At 36.9% G+C, this 19,798-nt stretch overlaps 1 protein-coding gene across 1 annotated transcript; it reads left to right on the top strand.

Annotated features, from left to right (window-relative positions):
* The first annotated feature begins 9,499 nt into the window (after positions 1 to 9,499).
* LOC127126187 (sugar transporter ERD6-like 7) lies at positions 9,500 to 13,992 on the top strand. Its single transcript, XM_051055072.1, has 19 exons — positions 9,500 to 9,982; positions 10,171 to 10,371; positions 10,456 to 10,518; positions 10,768 to 10,857; positions 10,967 to 11,026; positions 11,125 to 11,190; positions 11,308 to 11,373; positions 11,507 to 11,582; positions 11,717 to 11,781; positions 11,880 to 11,972; positions 12,088 to 12,168; positions 12,359 to 12,443; positions 12,594 to 12,637; positions 12,729 to 12,791; positions 12,888 to 12,947; positions 13,028 to 13,081; positions 13,186 to 13,245; positions 13,371 to 13,485; positions 13,658 to 13,992. Exons 2-19 carry the CDS (start codon positions 10,201 to 10,203, stop codon positions 13,771 to 13,773), a joined length of 1,428 nt encoding a protein of 475 aa, XP_050911029.1. The 5' UTR covers positions 9,500 to 9,982; positions 10,171 to 10,200; the 3' UTR covers positions 13,774 to 13,992.
* Positions 13,993 to 19,798: the final 5,806 nt, after the last annotated feature.

A 19,798-nucleotide genomic window follows, 5' to 3' on the forward strand; every position in this document is an offset into this window, starting at 1 on the left:
TGGATGGCGGCATTCTAGAGAGCTATGATTGATATGCACAACAGTATGCAGAGGTTGGAACTGCAAGGTAATGACCCCTCCGGTGCTCGAGCATTGTTGGCGCGTGAGCAGTTTATGCTTAACGCTAATTGGCCTGTGGACAGGCCAGTCTATGGTGAGGGGGTGGGCGATGATGCTGATGATGCTGATGATGATGATGAGGCTACCGGTTCTGAGGCCGGTAGCGAGGAGGAGTCCTGAGCCCTTAGTGGGTTAAGTTTTTGTATTTTTTCAGTTTTTATGTTAATTCTATTTGTATCTTCGGATTTTGTATTTTGACCATGGTGTTGTACTATTGGGGTGTTTTGTCCCCCATGAACAAATTTATATTTTCAGTTAATGTTATTTAGTTATGTTTTAATGTTGTGTGTTTAATAAATTTTTGGTTGATTGAGTGGCAAACCCTTCTAGATTGGTTGCTCCTCAAGAAGTACCCAATGAAGGTGCATCCGAGCTTAGATGGAAATGATAAGAATAAACAAGTGAATGAAGCTAAGGTACATGGTTACCGTCGGCTAGAATTTTAGAATGCATTAGGAACTTTACTCTTTTTGGTAAATTGAATATTGTCTTTTTGCAACATAATTGAATGAATGCTTCATCTAGAACTTAAAACCACAAATTGTGAGGAAACCTCCATTGTTCACTTAAATGCTGGATTCTAATAAGTTTTGTTGATTCATGTGATTCATTATTTGTCTTTTATTATTGTGAAATTGTGGAAGCAATTAGAAATGATCAAGGCACTTGTTTTCTTTCGAGCACAACTACATCCAAAAACAACTTACCTGTGAGCAGAGAGAGTATTTGTTAACCCCTTTGAGCCTAAACAGTTGAATCTCGGCTTGAAATAAAGCGAGATCTCAAAAATCTTTTTTTTACAACCCGGAAAATCTTGATTATTGTTCTTTTGCCGTAAAAAGTTAAGAGCATTCACTTAGGGTGTGGAAGAAATAAGTTGGGGAGAACGAAAAAGAATTGGTAAGTACCACAACTCTTGAAAAAGAAAAGAAAAACCGAGCAAGCATAGAAAACTATATGTATAGAAAATATAGAAAAGAAACATCTGTTTTGTATATTTGATGAGAAAGAAAAGAACAAAAAATAGAAAAAAATGAAAATGAGTGCTTGCTTGGAAGAAAAATAGTGAAAAATAAAAATTGAGTTGTGGAATTTGTGTTGTGAAGGTTTCAAATAAGAAACAAATGAAACAAAGTCGAGTAGTGTGAATAATACTGTGAATGTCTCTTTTGCATCGGCACTTTCGTTTCAATGGCCTTAGAAATGACCCTTGTTTGTTAACCTAACCAAGCTTCAACCGAAAAGCCCTTAGTGATCTTTATGCTTCCACAGTACCATTTTTAATTGTTAGACATTGTATGAATCTATTTGATTTCTTCATTATTTGTTAGAGAGTGAGATTAGTCCCGCGGTTGCAAACGCGCAAAATCTTCATTCCTTATTCGAAGAGGAGAGATAGGATGATTCATTCAGAATAGTATTGTTGTAGATAGATAAATATTTTGCATTACTATTTAAGTTTTAGTTCTTATGTATTATTTTATTCGAACCGTTGGGAACTTGTATTTGCTGATTTCGCTTGTGTTTGAGCCGTTTATCCAACTTCGGAGAAACCAGTTTCTTAAGCAAATCCTCTTGTCCTTCAAGAGGCATACTTTGCTTGAGGACAAGCAAGAATCTAGTTGGGGAGAGTTGTTAGATGCCCAAAAGTGCTTATTTGAGCTATCATATGTGGGCATCTTTCACTCTTTTTCCTTGCTCTTACTGTCAAAACCACATTTGTTTTACATGGAATGCATTACATTGATAAACAAGCTTGGTGCCTTTGATTTGTGTGTTATTGTGCAGGAAAGACATGAACTAATTGAAAATAAAGACACAAGAAAATTGGCAAAGGAACCAAAGAATACATGCATTTCATCAGCCTGCTCGCTAGGCGAGGCTGTGGCGAAGCATTGGTTCGCTAGGCGAGTTCCAGGCGAACAGCTCCAGTAAATTGTCAAATTAATTCGCTAGGCGAGCTGAAGGCGAAGGTGGTAGCGAGTTCATTCTGTTTTGGTGAAAAATGCAGCCAGCACTCACTCGCTAGGCGAAGCTCTAGCGAGTCCCCAGCGAGCATTCCAGTAGCAAAACCTCTCAACCTCGCTGGGGCGAAGGTTGAAGCGTGTCCTTCGCTAGGCGAAGGTATGTTCGCTAGGCGAACATGACAGTTCAGTAGGCCCTGTTTTCTCTGGGCGCAGGGGCCTTTTGTGCCCATTTTAGACCCTCGCTAGGCGAGCCATTCTGCTCGCCTAGCGAACATGACTGCCCAGCAGTGGTCTATAAGTAGCAGGTGCCACTTTTGAGCACCATACCTCATTTTTACCAACTTTTTCCACTTTTGTACTTTCTTCTAGATATTTTTGCAGCATTGTTCTTGGGATTTTTTATGCCCTAGTTTCCATTTCTCTTCATCTTAGAACCATCTTCTACAAAAAGAAGGTGGATTCCCATCCAACTTCGATTATCCGACTTGGATGTTGATCAACCTTCTTTCCTTACTTGCCGACCAAGCTACCATGAAAATGAGTAGCTAAGTCATCCATTTGTCAAGGTTAGATGTAGGTGATTACTAGCTTTGTGTGTAAATGTAAGGATCCTCATATGTAAACTCTTTAACGGTAAATATATGATGAAAACTTTGTTTCTATTTAAAACTCTTTGTGTTGGTTTATGATCGAGAGATGTTTACCGACTCTTGACCTAGGTTTTCATCCAAACTTGTTTGTTAGCTAGAGATAGTAACAAATGATTTTGTCCACCATAAGGTTGAACCAAAAAGTTGTCATTTTGATAGATTGTGTTCGAGAGAAACAATGGATCAAAATGGCAAAACTCACAATATGTGTTCGAGAGAAACATATTGAGAGGACTTTGTGAAATGATTTATCATCTAAAGGAGTTTATAAGATTGTTGACCGAGCAAATACATGCAAAGTGATCATTGAAACCTAACTTTGACAATATTTCTCATTTAATCAAACCATAACTTTTACCGCAATTTATTACTTTTTATGCAAGATAACTTGATTAAAACCAAAACCCTATTGTTACATTGAGCTAAGATTAATACAACCATCGAACGGCGGTGATATCTTACAATCCCTGTGGATACGATAACAAAAACCCGATACGAAATATACATTTCAACAGGTTACAACAATTGTGTAATTTAGATTCGATCGAGTGAAAGCTTTGAAGAACAAGGGGTTTCTTGAAGAGGAGTAATGTGAGATGGTGAATCAAATTGGCATTGTTGTATTACTTGATCAAGTTTGATCAAGGTAAGATAAAGTGTCAGAATCAACATCAAACTTAAGGTTTGTAGGGTTGGATTTTATCTTGTATACGCTTTTTGTGAAGTAAGGTTAATTTTATTATCTTAATTTGAGTTCGAGTTAAGGGCAAACATACCCATAGCAAGGTTGATTGGGGAACTTCCTAAACAAATTGTGTACTCTCTCTCTATCTCTCTTTTATTTTCTGTTTGCAAATTGTTGATTTCATCGATCGTGCGATCAATTTGTTTGGATAATATTGTTGATTACATTTTGAAATTGGTGTTATTAAGGTGATCACAATTCCTTAGGTTGTGATTGTGTTTTTAGATCAACAATACCACATAAAATTCCAAACAATATCGATTACACACTAGGTGTTTGACAAATTTTCTAAATAGATATTTTGTGTGAATTATCATTGGAAGTAAATCATCCTTGTTGATTTGCATTCAATTGGTTATGATTAATTGTGTTTGGAAAATTTGTGATTCATTATCATATAGTGATTACAATTACGCAATTTCCGAGATTTTTGATAGCGGGTTCAGTTAGACGATTTTGATTCGGGATACATCCGTTTGCTTTCGCGCGCCATAAAATTTTCAAAACTATTTTTTGTCAAATTTTTTTAACTAGTGATATATTCACCATTTCCCTAGATCTAAGCCTATCGTCTAACAATGCTAATAAATTGCCCCCCAAAAATGTCACTTTCGACCATCTGAGAGACATGTGGCATTTTTTAACCTACCAAATACTATTTAGAGTGGTACGTTGATGTCATCATCATCATAATTTTTTTTATCAAAACGTCTTTTCGAGACGTGCACCTAAAAGATTTTGATCATGGCTTCGTTTTCTTAGGAAGAACATGGGCTACACGTTAAATAACCTTTCATATTCCACCTTTGAATGAAAATATATGTGGAAACTAAAGAGTGTCGACCATTTACTTTCAAGAGAGAGAAAAGGAGAAATGACAAGTCTTTCTCACATGACTATAAATATCCCCTCTTTCACAATTTTTTTCCTTTTCCACACTTAATCTTCTACTTCCTAGTATTTAGAAGAAACAACAAACTTCTTCAAAACTCCATCTTCTCTAAAGCTACTCACCAACTCTGAACAATATCGTCTTCATCAAACCCAGAGAAGACACTACCACTTGCTGCAACCATTAAAGCTCCAATTCTTGTTGGGAACCAAACTTATGTTTCCGAGCCACCAATGAAGGAGGAAAAAGCTGTAATATAGATATCTTAGGTACTGGTTCTCTTTTCCATTTCTGATAATATACATGTATTTATTGGTCCAGTTCCTGACCCTATTGTGAATATTAAGAAAGTGAGGAAAGTCTTCCCTTGCTATTATCGCACCAAACCTCATGTTTGCTTGAATCAAAAATATGATATGAGCTTCATGAGTGTCTCTTCTTGCGTCTTACTCTATGCACCATACACCCATAAAAAAGAGTACATCCAGTGGCTAGACAAGGTGAAGTCGAAGACAACACAAATTTGGAAGAAACAAGGTCTCTTTGACTTTATCCAATTGTCTAGGGTTTTCCCTACACATAGTTCAGATATGCTTATCGCATCACTGTAATTCTGGGAGAGTTCGACAAATTCCTTTCAGCTCCACTGTGGGATGATCCTACCTTGCGAGAAGAATGTACCATCGACTTCAACTTCAGACGCGCTAGCTGTAACAACTTCATCATTGGCCATTTGAAGACCAAACTGAAAATATGTCAGATGAAGAACATATTGCATTTTTGACACTTTCGTTATCACACTACATTTTCTGTTCTAATCTCTGAAAGTAGTTAAGAAGTTTGTTACTTTGGCTAACCAAACACATGAAGGGCAAAACATTTGTTTATGCTAGTTGATCTTAGGTTCCCTCTATGAATCATTGGGGCTCGCATCTCATGCCCTAAAAAAATTTGAACCTAAAGTCAACCTCTTGTTTGCTGGCCCTTTTTGGCTTCTACAACTTTGGCTCAATGCCACGTTTGAGTCCTCTTTTAAGGCAAACATACCAATCGGCCATGCTAAAGAAATTGAAAACCAACATATTGAAGGCACCAGACTTGCCATACATACCCCAACTGACACAGTGTGTTCGATACAAGAAGTCTTTACTAAGTATTTTTATGATGTTCGCAAGGCTCCTTTCGTTAGTCGGAGTCATGAGCCAGATTGGTTTAGACGAGAATCTCATGCCCTTGCTGCTGAACACCATTCTAATGAGATTTGGAGAGCCTTTCTCACCCCCAAATTGCTGTCGACGAGGCTTGGAACTAGCAAAGATACCTTAGGGTTGATTGGCTACCAACCTAATCCGGTAGCTTGACAGTTTGGCTTCAACCAATGTTTACCCAAATCTCTTTTCAGTCGAAAAATGGATCTTTGTCTGAGTACTGTTGGAATAACTAAGGAAGAGTACCTTGCGCATTTCGCTCAACAGGCCAATGAGCACATCGATATTACACCCTTTCAATTTCAAGCTTCCTTCTATTGCACTTAGCAATTCGACACATGGTGGAAAGACTGCACTGCACCTTGGGCACAACATCACTTCAAAATCCTTCAACTTAGATTTGTTGAGAAATCTATCAATTCTTCTTCAGCATGTGGATATACCACCTTAATTTTCTCAGAATATTCTGACTCAGACATAACCTCCATGGTCATGTTAGGGCCTTCAGTAGCCTCGACAACCAAGCATTCGACTGGTTCAGCATAATGGGAGTCCTTGATCTACAAGGGGTCAACATCCACTTGCATCGGAGTCTTGGCTTTGTCGCCAAGTTTCAGTCTTCCCTCTTTCAATGCTCCTTGCACCAGATCCCTGAAAAGGACACATTGAGAAGTTTTATAACCAAGAAAATTATGGAGTTTACAAAACCCTATTTTCTTTCGTTGCTATAAAGGAGGCGTTTTAAACCCATATGGGACTATAATTTGGCCGTCGGCAACTAAAAGATCAAATATCCCGTAGCACATAGTTATGTCAAATGTATAAGTTTTTGCGATAAATTTATCATTTTTGGGTTCGGCATGATTCTTCACATCAGGCGGGATTAACAGTTTACATACATAAGGAGGTCATGGATTTAGTTCCACTATGTTACCATCAATTTCTTCGACCTCTTCATACCCTATGTCATATTCTTGGTCTTTTTGGTCTGCTTCTATATAAACAACTTTTCCTTTTTTATGAAATTTATTCAACATAAACTTTTAAGCTTTTAAGCGTTCGACCTGTCAAACTCTATCCTCTATTTGAGCCATGCCTCTTAGATGTTGGGTGTCTAGTTTCTTTCTAATGGAATAATCCATCTCTCTGGCAGCTATTTCGACTAGTTCATGTTCAGGCACTTGGGTGAAACACCTTGCCTTCAACAGCCTAAATCTATTCAAATAACCGTCTATTGATTCAGGCATTTTGCACCTCACGCTGGCCAATTCCTTGAGGATGATCTTCAACTTCCCCATATAGAATTGTTCATGAAATACTCTCTATAACTAAATCCAGTTATGTATGGAATATGAAGGGAGTGTAGTAAACCATATGAAGACATTTTTAGTCAGAGAATTAGGAAAGTATTTCATCTTCAAATTCTCGTTGCTTTCCATATCGTCTACCTCAGTTAGGTATCAAGCGATATGTTCGATGATTGATTCACTTATATCACCTGCAAAGTTGGTGAATTTGGGAACTTTCCAGCCCATAGGAAGTTTGGTTTGCAGTACATCTTCTGATAGCGCAAACACAAAATTTGGCCTATGTAGGCTTATACTGAAGCTGTTATGGGCTAGGGCACTTTCGACCATATGGGCCAAATTATTTTGCCCACCAAGGTTGTTATATTGAACATTTATGACCACTTCCTCTGCATCTTGGCTTCTAGTTAGCAACACAACTCTCAGGTTGTTTTGACCTATATACTCTTTGTACTCTATATGTGTGGGAGGTTCTATAGGTCGAAACCCCAACTGTGGTTGTCCTTGGTTAATAGGGTCCGCCCCATTGTCAAGCGTTTCTATTGGCCTGACATTTGAGATTTGAGGAGTTGGTCGTGCCTGGGCCTGAGGAGCACCAAAGAAATAGGCTATTCGACCCATTTGGTTGACTAATAATTCATAACTTTGGTTGGTGTTTGAAATCAAGAAATTGAACATTGTACCAATCTGCCGATTCAACATGTTAACCATCTCATTGTTACTCTCATCCATCTGCTGCCTCATAAACATGAGAGACGTCATATTTAGCGCTAGTGTTACTTGAGGGATATAACCTAAACCTCCTAGTGGTGGCACCGTTCGACTAGGATTATTTATGGTTGAAGATGAGGCAGAAGGCAAATTATAGGGTGACACAGTAGCCACTACGTTCTCTGCATATGTTAACGTACTAGTTTGTAGGTCTGCCATCATCGCTAGTGGCATACCATATGGATACTTTCTGCTATCCATAGGAAATGAAAACTTGGAATATAAGGCAGCCTAAGGCCCCCTAACGTTTGTCTTATGGTTGTGTAATTAATTAAGAGACTCACTGATTGTGGCGGGGAAACCGCCCCATCAGATAGTATCGACGATATTGGAGTCTATGAAACTGTAGAAGCAGTTGTTCCAACAGGGGTCAAAACAATCACATCTCCAGCCGTTGATCCGACTGATTGTTCTCCTGCATTTTGGGGATTGTTCTGTATGTTAGAAGTAGGAAGGTGGTTCGAAGGTGGACACGTCATTTCAGAGAGGGCTTTACCACTTCTCAAACGCATACATACTTAAACATTGGGAATATTTCATGCATGAAGAACAATTTGTAATAGAAAAGACACAACATTCATGATTTTTTTTTGTTTTTGCACAAAAGGGTACCACTGGACGTGCCAATCTGTTTCCAGTGTTTTTGATAAACAATCACTTAGTTTTGAATAATTACTTGCATGATCAAACTAGAAAATCCTAATACATTTGGTGCATAATTTTTGGAGAAAGAGAGAGTCTAAGTGTCGTTGTGAGTTTAAAGTTAAGTGTTTGATAAAGTAACAAGGAAAAAGTTTGAAGGTAAAAAGAAATTAATAAATTGGAAAAAGTGATCAAGGCTAAAACAAAGTAAAGTAAAAAAAAGTTAATAGTTATTCCGATTAAATAGATGAAAGTTGGTGTACAAAATCATACATATTCCTCATAAACTCGTTTCTCGCTTTAACTTGTGTATTTTTAGTTCTATAGAGATTTTGTAACGATATTGCAACCTGATTCCTAATGCTAGAACCACTATATACACTAATACATAAATAACCGCCTATAACGAATATATCTTAAGCGTTCTACACATAATCCTTTGAGTAACTTCTAGTCTTTCAACTTATTCCCACGTGTCTTCGATGTCTAGATAAGATAAAAAAAACAATTATTCAATCTGATCTTTTTATTTCGTCTCAACTTATCGAGTTATGAGGAGAAACATTCTCATAATTTGAGAAAAATGCTAAGTCCAAAATCCATGGTCAATATATCAAACTCAACATCAATGGTCGAACATTACTCTCGTTCCACACATAATTATATGTCCTTAAATTTAATTAAGTATTGTTTCAACATCATGCTCTCTTTTTCGAACCCAACAAGTCGAGGATGAATTCCATGGTATCATGGGTCCCCCTCCCTTCTCTCATACACAACTATCGCAAAAATGGTACATTATGTGGGACATGTAAATCATACGGATAACTAGTTGCACGGTTTTCTACAATGTGCATCAACGACAACAAAATTTGGCGAGATGTGAGACTATGAACACTATGCATGCATTAGATAATAAATACTTTAGTACGTTTTATAGAAGCAATCTTTAAGTTGATGTCCTAAGGCATTTGTTTTAAAAAACAATTATTCTAATTAATTATATAAAATAAGTTCTAAATGATTTATTTTTCCATGTTATTAAATGAATTGAAATTAAGAAATATTTATATGTAAAAGATATAATTTTCAAGTGAAGAGTTCCATTAAGTCCCTAATCCATGTAACACTTATTTTGGCCATTAGATTAAAAAGACCTTCATGATTGTGTTATTCATTACCAATTACCACTCTGAATTTTAGCCTTTTTCTCTCTATACCACTTATTTCTCTCATGGAACAAATCTCGTGTTTTATCTACCTCTCATGAATGTATCCGTTTCTCTGTTCTAATCCTCATGCAAAGAAAAACTATAGCAACATAAATAGATCAAAATTCCCCAAATTAACTCGTGTTGTGTAATACCCTATAGAAATTAATAATTCAATGATTCTCCAAGACAAACAATTGTACAAAAACATATAAATATCAAATTTGGTCATTTTTAAATTGGTTTGCAGGGATAGTGTGACCACAAAAGAGATATGGAATCTCATGAGAGCGTTACCGTAAACAACCCGGAATAGAGGAAGAACCATGCCGGAATGAGAGATTTGATAGTGATTACGGTGGAGGAACGCTTTGTCAGATGGTCTTAGGAGCAACGGTTACGCCATTATTTGATATACCTGTGCTCGATTGTTTTCTTAATTCATCTAAACCGTTAGATAAATCTATTGGTATATAAAAGTGATTCATCAATGAACTGTTTATTTGATATTTACATTTAAATTATTAACAAATTTAGATATTTAATTATAATTCAGAGATTTTGAAAGTAATAAAATAAATAGCATTCCTTGTATAGCAAAAACAGCACATGCTTACTTGCATTCGAGTCACTTGGTATTTTTTTATGCAAAGCCAGACACCGTCGTAATCGTTGACAGAAGTGAAGATGGAAATCAAAGGGGATGTTGAGGGTGGTAAGCAGAAAGGAGTAAGAGAACCATTGTTAGGGGAAAAGAATAAGCAACTTGTCAATGAAACCAAAGATCATCATCATCCATGGATGGTTTACTTCACCACATTCATTGCTGTCTGTGGTTCTTTTGAATTTGGTACTTGTGTAAGTCCTTATTTCACCACATCTATCTTGATAGTTTAATTGGTTTAACAGTTTTATAGAATAGTTGTTATTTTTATTTTCCAGACTGGATATTCATCTCCAACTCAAGAAGCTATCAGGAAGGATCTTAATCTGTCTTTGGCAGAGGTTAGCCATAAATGCTTCAAAGTTTGATTTAACTTCATAATCCTTAGATTAATGGAAACATAGGAAATGGACTGAAAATGATTAATAATGATCTAAAAATGATTCAATTAAATATTGACTGTACGTTTTTTTAGCGGCAAACTCATGATTATCATGCACTGAAAATGTTTGTGTTATATCCTACTTAGTGGATTTGATTCCTGTGATGGATTTGATGTATATTGGTTTTTGGTGATTGAATGAATGCAGTACTCGTTGTTTGGCTCCATCTTGACTTTCGGTGCGATGATTGGCGCAATAACAAGTGGACCAATTGCTGATTTCGTTGGTCGAAAGGGGGTAATTACAGGAAAATGATTATGGTTGTTTTGAAATTGGCTTCCAAATCATTAATTATCTTTATTATTTGAGGTATTCATAAAAAGTTGGTTTTGGAATATATATGCAGGCAATGAGAGTTTCAAGTGCTTTCTGCATTGCAGGATGGCTTGTTATTTATTTCTCTAAGGTTCTTACTACAAAACTTATGTTATTTGTTTTGTCATATTTCTTTTCCAAGGATTAACTGAATAGCTTTTTTCTTGTTCTCTTATGTATTATATTTAGGGTCCAGTTCCTTTGGATATCGGCAGACTAGCAACAGGATATGGAATGGGAGTCTTTTCATTTGTGGTTCGTTGTAGTTTTAGTTGTTCAATGATATGATTCTCAAATTTTCATTTTTAAACACTTGCATATGTTCAATTTATTGAAGTATGACTTATATTTGATGTATTATTATCATATAAGGTTCCTATCTTCGTAGCAGAAATCTCACCAAAAGAACTCCGAGGAGCCCTCACTACCTTAAATCAGGTATATTTTTGCCACACATTGTGACTATGTGATCATGATAATAACTTAATAACTAGTATTTTTTATGTATCTAAATCAGTATGCAATGAAGGTAGCATTATCACATAAGTTTGTTTTTCTTCTTCTTTTGTAGTTCATGATTGTTACTGGGGCATCCATGTCATTCGTAATTGGAACAGTACTTTCATGGAGGGCTTTATCCTTAATCAGTCAGTTTTCTTCGCAATTTGAATATAATTTCACTAAAAAATAAAAATAAGACTATATGAAGAGTACACAAATTTAGAACATTATAAATTAAATGAAACTTGTAAGTGCTAAATAAATGTATGCAATTGTGCAGGCCTGATACCCACTGCTGTGTTGCTTTTGGGTCTATTCTTCATTCCAGAGTCTCCGAGATGGCTTGTAAGTAATAAATTTCTATATAAATGTATTTAGAGTAAAATATGAAGCGTTTAGCGCAACACCAAGAGTGTCAAGTACTGACCAAATAATGACTGCAGGCAAAGAGAGGACGCGCGGATGATTTTGTGGCTGCATTGCAAATACTTCGCGGTAAAGATTATGATATATCTCAAGAAGCAGAAGAAATTCAGGTTACTATGTGTTGGATATATTTCTGTAACTTTGCCTTCATGAACAATTTCAAAGACAGAATTTCAAATATAATGCAATTTTACTTAAGCTGGTGTATTTGTTACTGCCACACAGGACTATATAACTAGTTTAGAAAAACTCGCAAAACCGAAGGTGCTGGATTTGTTTCAGAAAAGATATTTACGCTCACTCACGGTAGGTAACTATAGTTCCACTATTGATATCAGTTCAGTTTCTCTAAGGGTGTGTGTGGAAAATGATAGTTTATTTTCCACCTTCTCATGTTATTGCTGTATTACACAAATCTCATGGGCTTTCCATTCAAAATTTTTATCTTATTTTTCTTTAATCCAACTAGTGCAAATTTTGATGTATTCATGACCAGATCGCAATAGGACTAATGGTCTGCCAGCAATTTGGTGGAATCAATGGAATTGTTTTTTATGCCAGCAGTATTTTTGACCTAGCAGGTACTTACTATTCTAATCATAAATCTTCATGCAAAATCTGACATTTGCCTATGACCTATAATTCCCAATGAAATCGCGTTTTAAAACTTTATGAAGAACTCAGTTTCTTATTTTGTTCGGGTTTATTTATGTATTTTAATTTTGTTGTAGGATTTCCTTCCACGGCCGGGAGTATATATTTTGCTATTATTCAGGTTCTTATTTTTAACTTGACTAGTAGTCATTGGAAAGTTTTGCTTTTTTTAACCTTCCTAACTAATTCAATCATGTTTTTTAACTTCGCAGATTGTGATCACAGGTGTTGGAGCAACCCTCATAGATAAAGCAGGCAGGAAGCCCCTACTATTGGTAAATTTAACGCGCAAAACAACTTATCTTCAAACTTTCGTTTGCTTATCCTCTTCATGTATGATATTGTTATGTTATTTCCTTGTTTGCAATTAGGCATCTGGGTCAGGACTGGTTGCAGGATGTATATTTATTGCAGTTGCATTCTATCTTAAGGTACATCCCAGCTAAAAGCATTATAGCTTCAAGTTTTTGGTCAGGATATTTATGTAAAAGTGATATCTTGTGAGTAACAGGTTTATGATGTGGCTGTTGGGGCAGTCCCAGCACTCGCTGTAACCGGCATACTCGTATGGCTACTACTACTCTTTCTCTGTTGATGCTTTCATGTTTTACACATCTCCCAAATGCGAAGCCATTCTCCATGTGACATTTACTCTTTATATGATATTAGGTCTACATAGGATCATTTGCGATAGGAATGGGAGCAGTTCCATGGGTTGTGATGTCCGAGGTATACACCCGATCCCTTCATATTCGTCTGTTATAAAACATGTCTGATATATCAGAATTAGTATGATTTTACTTGTCAAAAAGATGGTACAAATTTTGCTGAAATATTATTACCTTGTGTTGCAGATATTTCCTGTGAACATTAAAGGACAGGCGGGAAGCATAGCCACATTAGTGAACTGGTTTGGTGCATGGTTATGCTCCTACACTTTCAACTTTCTCATGAGTTGGAGCTCCTATGGTAAATACATTGTTTTTCAGCTTTATTTCATTTAAAGGAGTAATGATAATAAGCATTATTATACAACATTTTGTAATTATGATTTTCAGCATTACAATATGACAATCATTTTGTCATTTATGTTCAAGAAACCTATAGAACGTGCAAGTTTACATGTATTACTGATTTTCAGGTATCTTCGTTCTTTATGCCGCGCTCAATGCAGTAGCGATATTATTTATAGTTTTAGTAGTTCCAGAAACCAAAGGTAAAAGCCTTGAACAATTGCAAGCAGCCATCAACACGTAGGAAGTTAGCAATTTGCAGTGTTTGGTAAAACAACAAGAATGCAAGTTGGTGGTTGAATAACTAGCCTCATTTTTTTTAGTCTGTTTGATTCTATATTTGATTATTGAATTCACTATTGTTATGATGCACATTAGTTTATCTCCAAAAATGTAATTCACATTCATTGTGTTGATGTCATTGATTCATGAAATGTACTTCAGAAACAACTTTAAAAAATCCTATTAGAGTTTTCATTTTTATTTTTGTCACAAGAGTATATATAGTTATCAGCTACAAATACTCAGATTATGTATGTGAGAATAATTGAGACCGGTAGAATGAGACTGAGATTCACTTCTGTAAAAAATCTTTCCGGTGACACATTCAAGCATTAATAGCCGTCCGATTAAGATTGGTGGTTCTGATTCAAAAATGGTAATTCCAAAACTATAAAATAAAAATAAATCTGTCTTTTTTTAACTATGTAATTAAGATCCAACTACTGATAAGGGCGTGATATTTAATCTCCAACACATTTATAAAGTTATTCAAATTGAAGATAAAACCTATTGAAAATGAAAAGAAGGAAAAACACTATGAATTGCAAAGTTCCTTGATGGTTCATGAACAAAAAATTAACCAGCAGGAGAAAGAAGAACAAGCATTGAATGCCGTATTAAAAAATCACACCACACTAATGGAGGTGATAAAGGACGAGGTGGAGGAAGACATCGAGGCTGAGGAGGAAAAAATAACTATGAATTTTAGAACGGTTGAATTGTAATTCATTATGTCGAAGCAGGTTGCTCGACAGAGCAAGAAAGTGTCCAACAACCTAGTGTGTTAAGTAGTGTTAACTATTTTGGGCTTTTATAGTTTTGTGCTTTGACTTGAGGTCCAAGTTAACCTAAATCTATAAATAGAGGGAGTAACCCTTATTTTGTAATAGAGGTGAATAGAGTATTCACAACACATTGTATTCACAGTATTTTGCAGTTGGAAGTGAATAACAAATTTTCCACAATTTGTGGACAGAGAGAAACTCTGCAGAATTTAATTCTTCTTCTCCTTCATCGTTCTATACACTCTTTCTTTCTCCATTGTTCTTCTCTTTTCGTTGTTATTGTGTGGGTAATTACAATCTTGTTCATCAAGATTGATTGAAATTCTCCATAGGTTTTGGGGGATTTCCAACATCTGGTATCAAGAGCTCCGGTTAATCGATTTGTGGGAAGAAAATCACCATGGCAACGAATCATCCAAACGGGCATATTCCAGCAAATCTTCCAATTCTCAAGAACACCAATTATGAGAATTGGTGCAAGCAGATGAAGGTTGTGTTCTGTTATCAAGATCTTTGGGATCTTGTGAAGGAAGAAGTAGCAACGCTTACAGAAGCCGTGAAAGATTTGTCAAATTTGATAAAGGAAGAGCTTCAAGGGACGCTTGAATCTCATGAACAAAGAATGGCTGAAAGAGCTGCAGGAAAGTCGAAGAGTGATATGGCTTTGCAGACTCAATCAGCAAAAGAAAGAAAATGCAAAGGAAGCTGGAATGACAACAAAGGCAAAAGAGGCTACAACAATTCGACTGGTCGAAATCAGCAAGAAGGAAACTGGTCGAATCAGAGAAAACCCCAGAACCAAGGCAACCAAAGAGGTGGTGTTGCAGGTAGAGGAAGAGGTGGTGGTCAAAAGCCAGACAAGAGTCACATTCAGTGTTACAATTGTCAGAAGTATGGTCACTACTCTAGTGATTGTCCATAAAAGCAAAAGAATCAAGAAACTTATGCAAAGCTGGCGAAACACGAAGAAGAAGAGACGTTGTTGATGGTTACAGCAAGAGAAGAAGAGAGATTCAAGGACCAGTGGTACTTGGACTCAGGATGCTCATCGCACATGTCTGAAAGAAAAGTTTGGTTTGTCAACATAAAACCCTCAATGAAGAACATGGTGAAATTTGCAAATGACAACACTCTAGCAGTTGAAGGTGTTGGTGATATTCTGATTATGAGGAAAGATGGCAAGAGGTCAGTAATTTCAAATGTGTTGTACATATCAAGCATGAAGAGTAATTTGCTCAGCATATGGCAGTTGATCGAAAAGAACTACAAGGTGTCGATCGAAGACAAGATGATGAGAGTTCTCGACTCAAATGGAAGGTTGATCTTGAAGGCTCAAATGTCTCAGAATAGAACCTTCAAGATTGAACTAAATGTGATGGAACATAAGTGCCTTGCAACAACAGCCAACAAAGATGAATGGATATGGCATTAGAAACTTGGCCATCTCAATTTCAAAGACATCAGAGATTTGAAGAGAAGAAATATGATTTCAGGATTACCAGAAATCGATATTCCAAACGAAGTGTGTGAAGAATGTGTGCAGGCAAAGCAGCATAAGAACAACTTCAGTAAGAATGCAGGAAGCAGGTCGAAGGAAATTCTTGAAGTCATATACTCTGATGTATGTGGTCCTCTCCAGGTGGATTCTATTTGAGGTAATAAATAATTTGTTACATTCATATATGATTTCTGTAACACCCTTCTAAAATACCCCAAATATTTAATTAAAATAACAACATATAAATCAGAGTAATCATGCAATTAAGGGTGTCACACATTTATTTCGCACCATTCGTCATACTATTTAGTCATGCTCATTATTTAACTCAAAACATAAAGTATTGCATAATACGCAGCGGATAGAGATCAAATCGATCATTCAAAACATGTAACATACTACATGTAAACTGGTTCAGCAAACATCAACAACACAATTAAAATGTTCCCTCCCGATGTTACATCTATCAGAGCATGACCCACTTAAGGAGACTACACTAGACTCCAAGCATTAGCTTCTACTCAATCACTGCTCGTTACCTGAAAAATAGTTGTAAGGGTGAGTTCCTCAATCGATATAATAAGCATTATAGAATATAATGTCATGTTAAGTAATTTAACACATTAATCACCCTAATCGTATCACACATTCAGTAACGGCACATCAACTCAAACATCATACTCAAGATCAACACAATTCATACTCATGCTCAATGCCAACACAACACACGTATAACATTGGAATACATCCATTCATATTATACACTACACATATATTATGCAATGAGACTCCATGCATGCGATACCGACTATTTGTGAACATATAGTTCAACTTCACCGACCAAATCCAGGTACGGCTACCAAGCTCACCAGTCCCACTCATTTGAGACCTAGTGACTCACATCACTAATTCCTCACCATGGGAATTAGCTACCACCCCAAGGGCCATGCTATGCACGCTAATTCACCTAGCATGCAAACATCAAAACAGTCCAAATGACTAACATCACTAATTCCTCACCATGGGAATTAGCTACCACCATAAAGGCCACATTATGCACGCTAATCACCTAGCAATGCAACATCACAACAATAATTCACAATGGACCGATGCTCACTCTCTAAGCCATAAAACAGTCCATTCACAACACATGCATAACATACACATTCACAACGTTATGCATACCATCATACAGTATCAACACATGTATCAACACATCATATCATGTCAAATAATTAAACACAGTATTAGCACACTCTACTAATACCTATACTGCTCAAAACAGCGGGAAATAATCCCTACTATATCACACACCGATATAGGCAACCACCAATTAGGCACACAACATTTTAATTAACAATTTTTCCACTCTGCAACAGTGTTAACCGGTTAACGCCCTGGGTTAACCGGTTAACGCAGCAAAAACACGCTTCCTGCCCAAAACTTAACAGTGTTAACCGGTTAACGCCCTGGGTTAACCGGTTAACGCAGACAGAACAGCAATATCTCAGCAATCACAACAGTGTTAACCGGTTAACACCCTGGGTTAACCGGTTAACGCAGACAAAACAACAATTTTACACAATACAACACAGTGTTAACCGGTTAACACCCTGGGTTAACCGGTTAACGCAAGACAGAAAGCTGTTCCTGCGCTAACACAAGGCAGAATGCAGAATTCTCCGCATTTTCCGCCGTTGGAGGACTTCCGGACCTCCGATTCCAATTCCGTAGAAAGCTCTACGTTCGGGAAATTACAACACACTCAAATACAGGTTCAATTTCAGTTTTAACACAGTTTATCCAACATAATTTTCAGCATTCACAATCCCAATTAGGGTCAATTCAACGGTTTATCACTACCCATTACATGCTAATCCATAATACCCATTAAACGACGATAAACCCCCCTTACCTGAGTTAATCCGGCGAATCTTTTAGCATCAAGCTCTTCCTTCTTCAACCTTCTTCCTCTTGTTCTGCCTCTTTGCCCTTTCTCCACTTTCCACTTTTCAGCCGCTTCTCTGTTTCACGTAAAACTCTTTTTACCAAATGGGATCCTTTTTCCTTACTTCACACTTATATATTTTCCAATAATTATTATTCCAAAATAATAATAATAATAATCCAATAATTCCAATTATTTAACTAAATTAATAAATAAAATATTAATTTAAATCAAATAATTATCTTATTTTTATTGGGGTGTTACAACTCTCCCCCACTAAAAGAGTTTTCGTCCTCGAAAACATACCTCAAGCGAATAACTCAGGATAAGACTCCTTCATCTGACTCTCCAGTTCCCAAGTCACATTGCCACCTGCTGGTCCTCCCCAAGCTACCTTCACCAAGGCAATCTCTTTACCCCGTAACTGCTTCAACTCTCGATCCTCGATCCTCATAGGTGATGTTTCAACAGTCAGGTTATCTCTCACCTGTACATCATCTATTTGGACTACATGCGACGGATCATGAATGTACCTCCTCAACTGAGACACATGAAAAACCTCATGCAAATTTGCAAGTGACGGCGGTAAAGCGACACAATAGGCTACCTCCCCTATCCTCTCCAAAATCTGATAAGGACCAATAAATCGAGGTGTCAACTTCTTCGACTTCAAGGCTCGACCAACCCCAGTTATCGGCGTAACACGAAGGAACACATGATCTCCCTCTTGGAACTCAAGTGACTTCCTCCTCTTGTCATGATAACTCTTCTGACGACTCTGAGCAATTCTCATCTTCTCCTGAATCATCTTAATCTTTTCCGTAGTCTGTTGAACAATCTCTGGTCCAACCACAACACTCTCACCGGACTCATACCAACATAAAGGTGTCCGACATCTCCTACCATACAAAGCTTCAAACGGTGCCATACCAATGCTCGAATGAAAACTATTGTTGTAGGTAAACTCAATCAAAGGCAAATAACAATCCCAAGCACCTCCCTTTCCCAAAACACAAGCCCTCAAAAGATCCTCTAGTGACTGAATCGTCCTCTCAGTCTGACCATCAGTCTGCGGATGATATGCAGAACTCAATCTCAGCTTAGTTCCCATAGCCTTCTGCAAACCTTCCCAGAACTTCGATGTAAATCTAGGATCTCTGTCCGAAACAATACTCGACGGAATACCATGCAAACTTACAATCTTCTCAATATACAACTCAGCTAATTTCTCTAACGGATAATCCATTCTGATCGGAATGAAATGAGCCGACTTTGTCAATCTGTCAACAATCACCCAAATAGCTTCACAATTCTTATTTGTCCTCGGCAAACCAGACACAAAATCCATACTGATACTATCCCACTTCCACTCTGGAATAGTCAACGGTTGCATTAGCCCAGACGGCTTCTGATGCTCAATCTTTGACTTCTGACAAGTCAAACAGGAATAAACAAAACTCGCAATTTCTCTTTTCATTCCTGGCCACCAAAATAGCTTTTTCAAATCATGATACATCTTCGTAGCTCCAGGATGAATACTCAGGCCACTACGATGTCCTTCCTCCAGGATACTCTTCTTAAGTTCGGTAACATCCGGAATACACACCCGATTACCAAATTTCAAAACACCATTCTCATCAACTCTGAATTCACCACCTTGACCTTGATTCACTAGAGTCAACTTATCAACCAAAAGCACATCGGATTTCTGACCCTCTCTAATCTCATCCAGAATACCACCCGTTAATTTCAACAT

This window comes from Lathyrus oleraceus, chromosome 3 (assembly GCF_024323335.1).
Source record: "Lathyrus oleraceus cultivar Zhongwan6 chromosome 3, CAAS_Psat_ZW6_1.0, whole genome shotgun sequence".
NCBI classification, from domain to species: domain Eukaryota; kingdom Viridiplantae; phylum Streptophyta; class Magnoliopsida; order Fabales; family Fabaceae; genus Lathyrus; species Lathyrus oleraceus.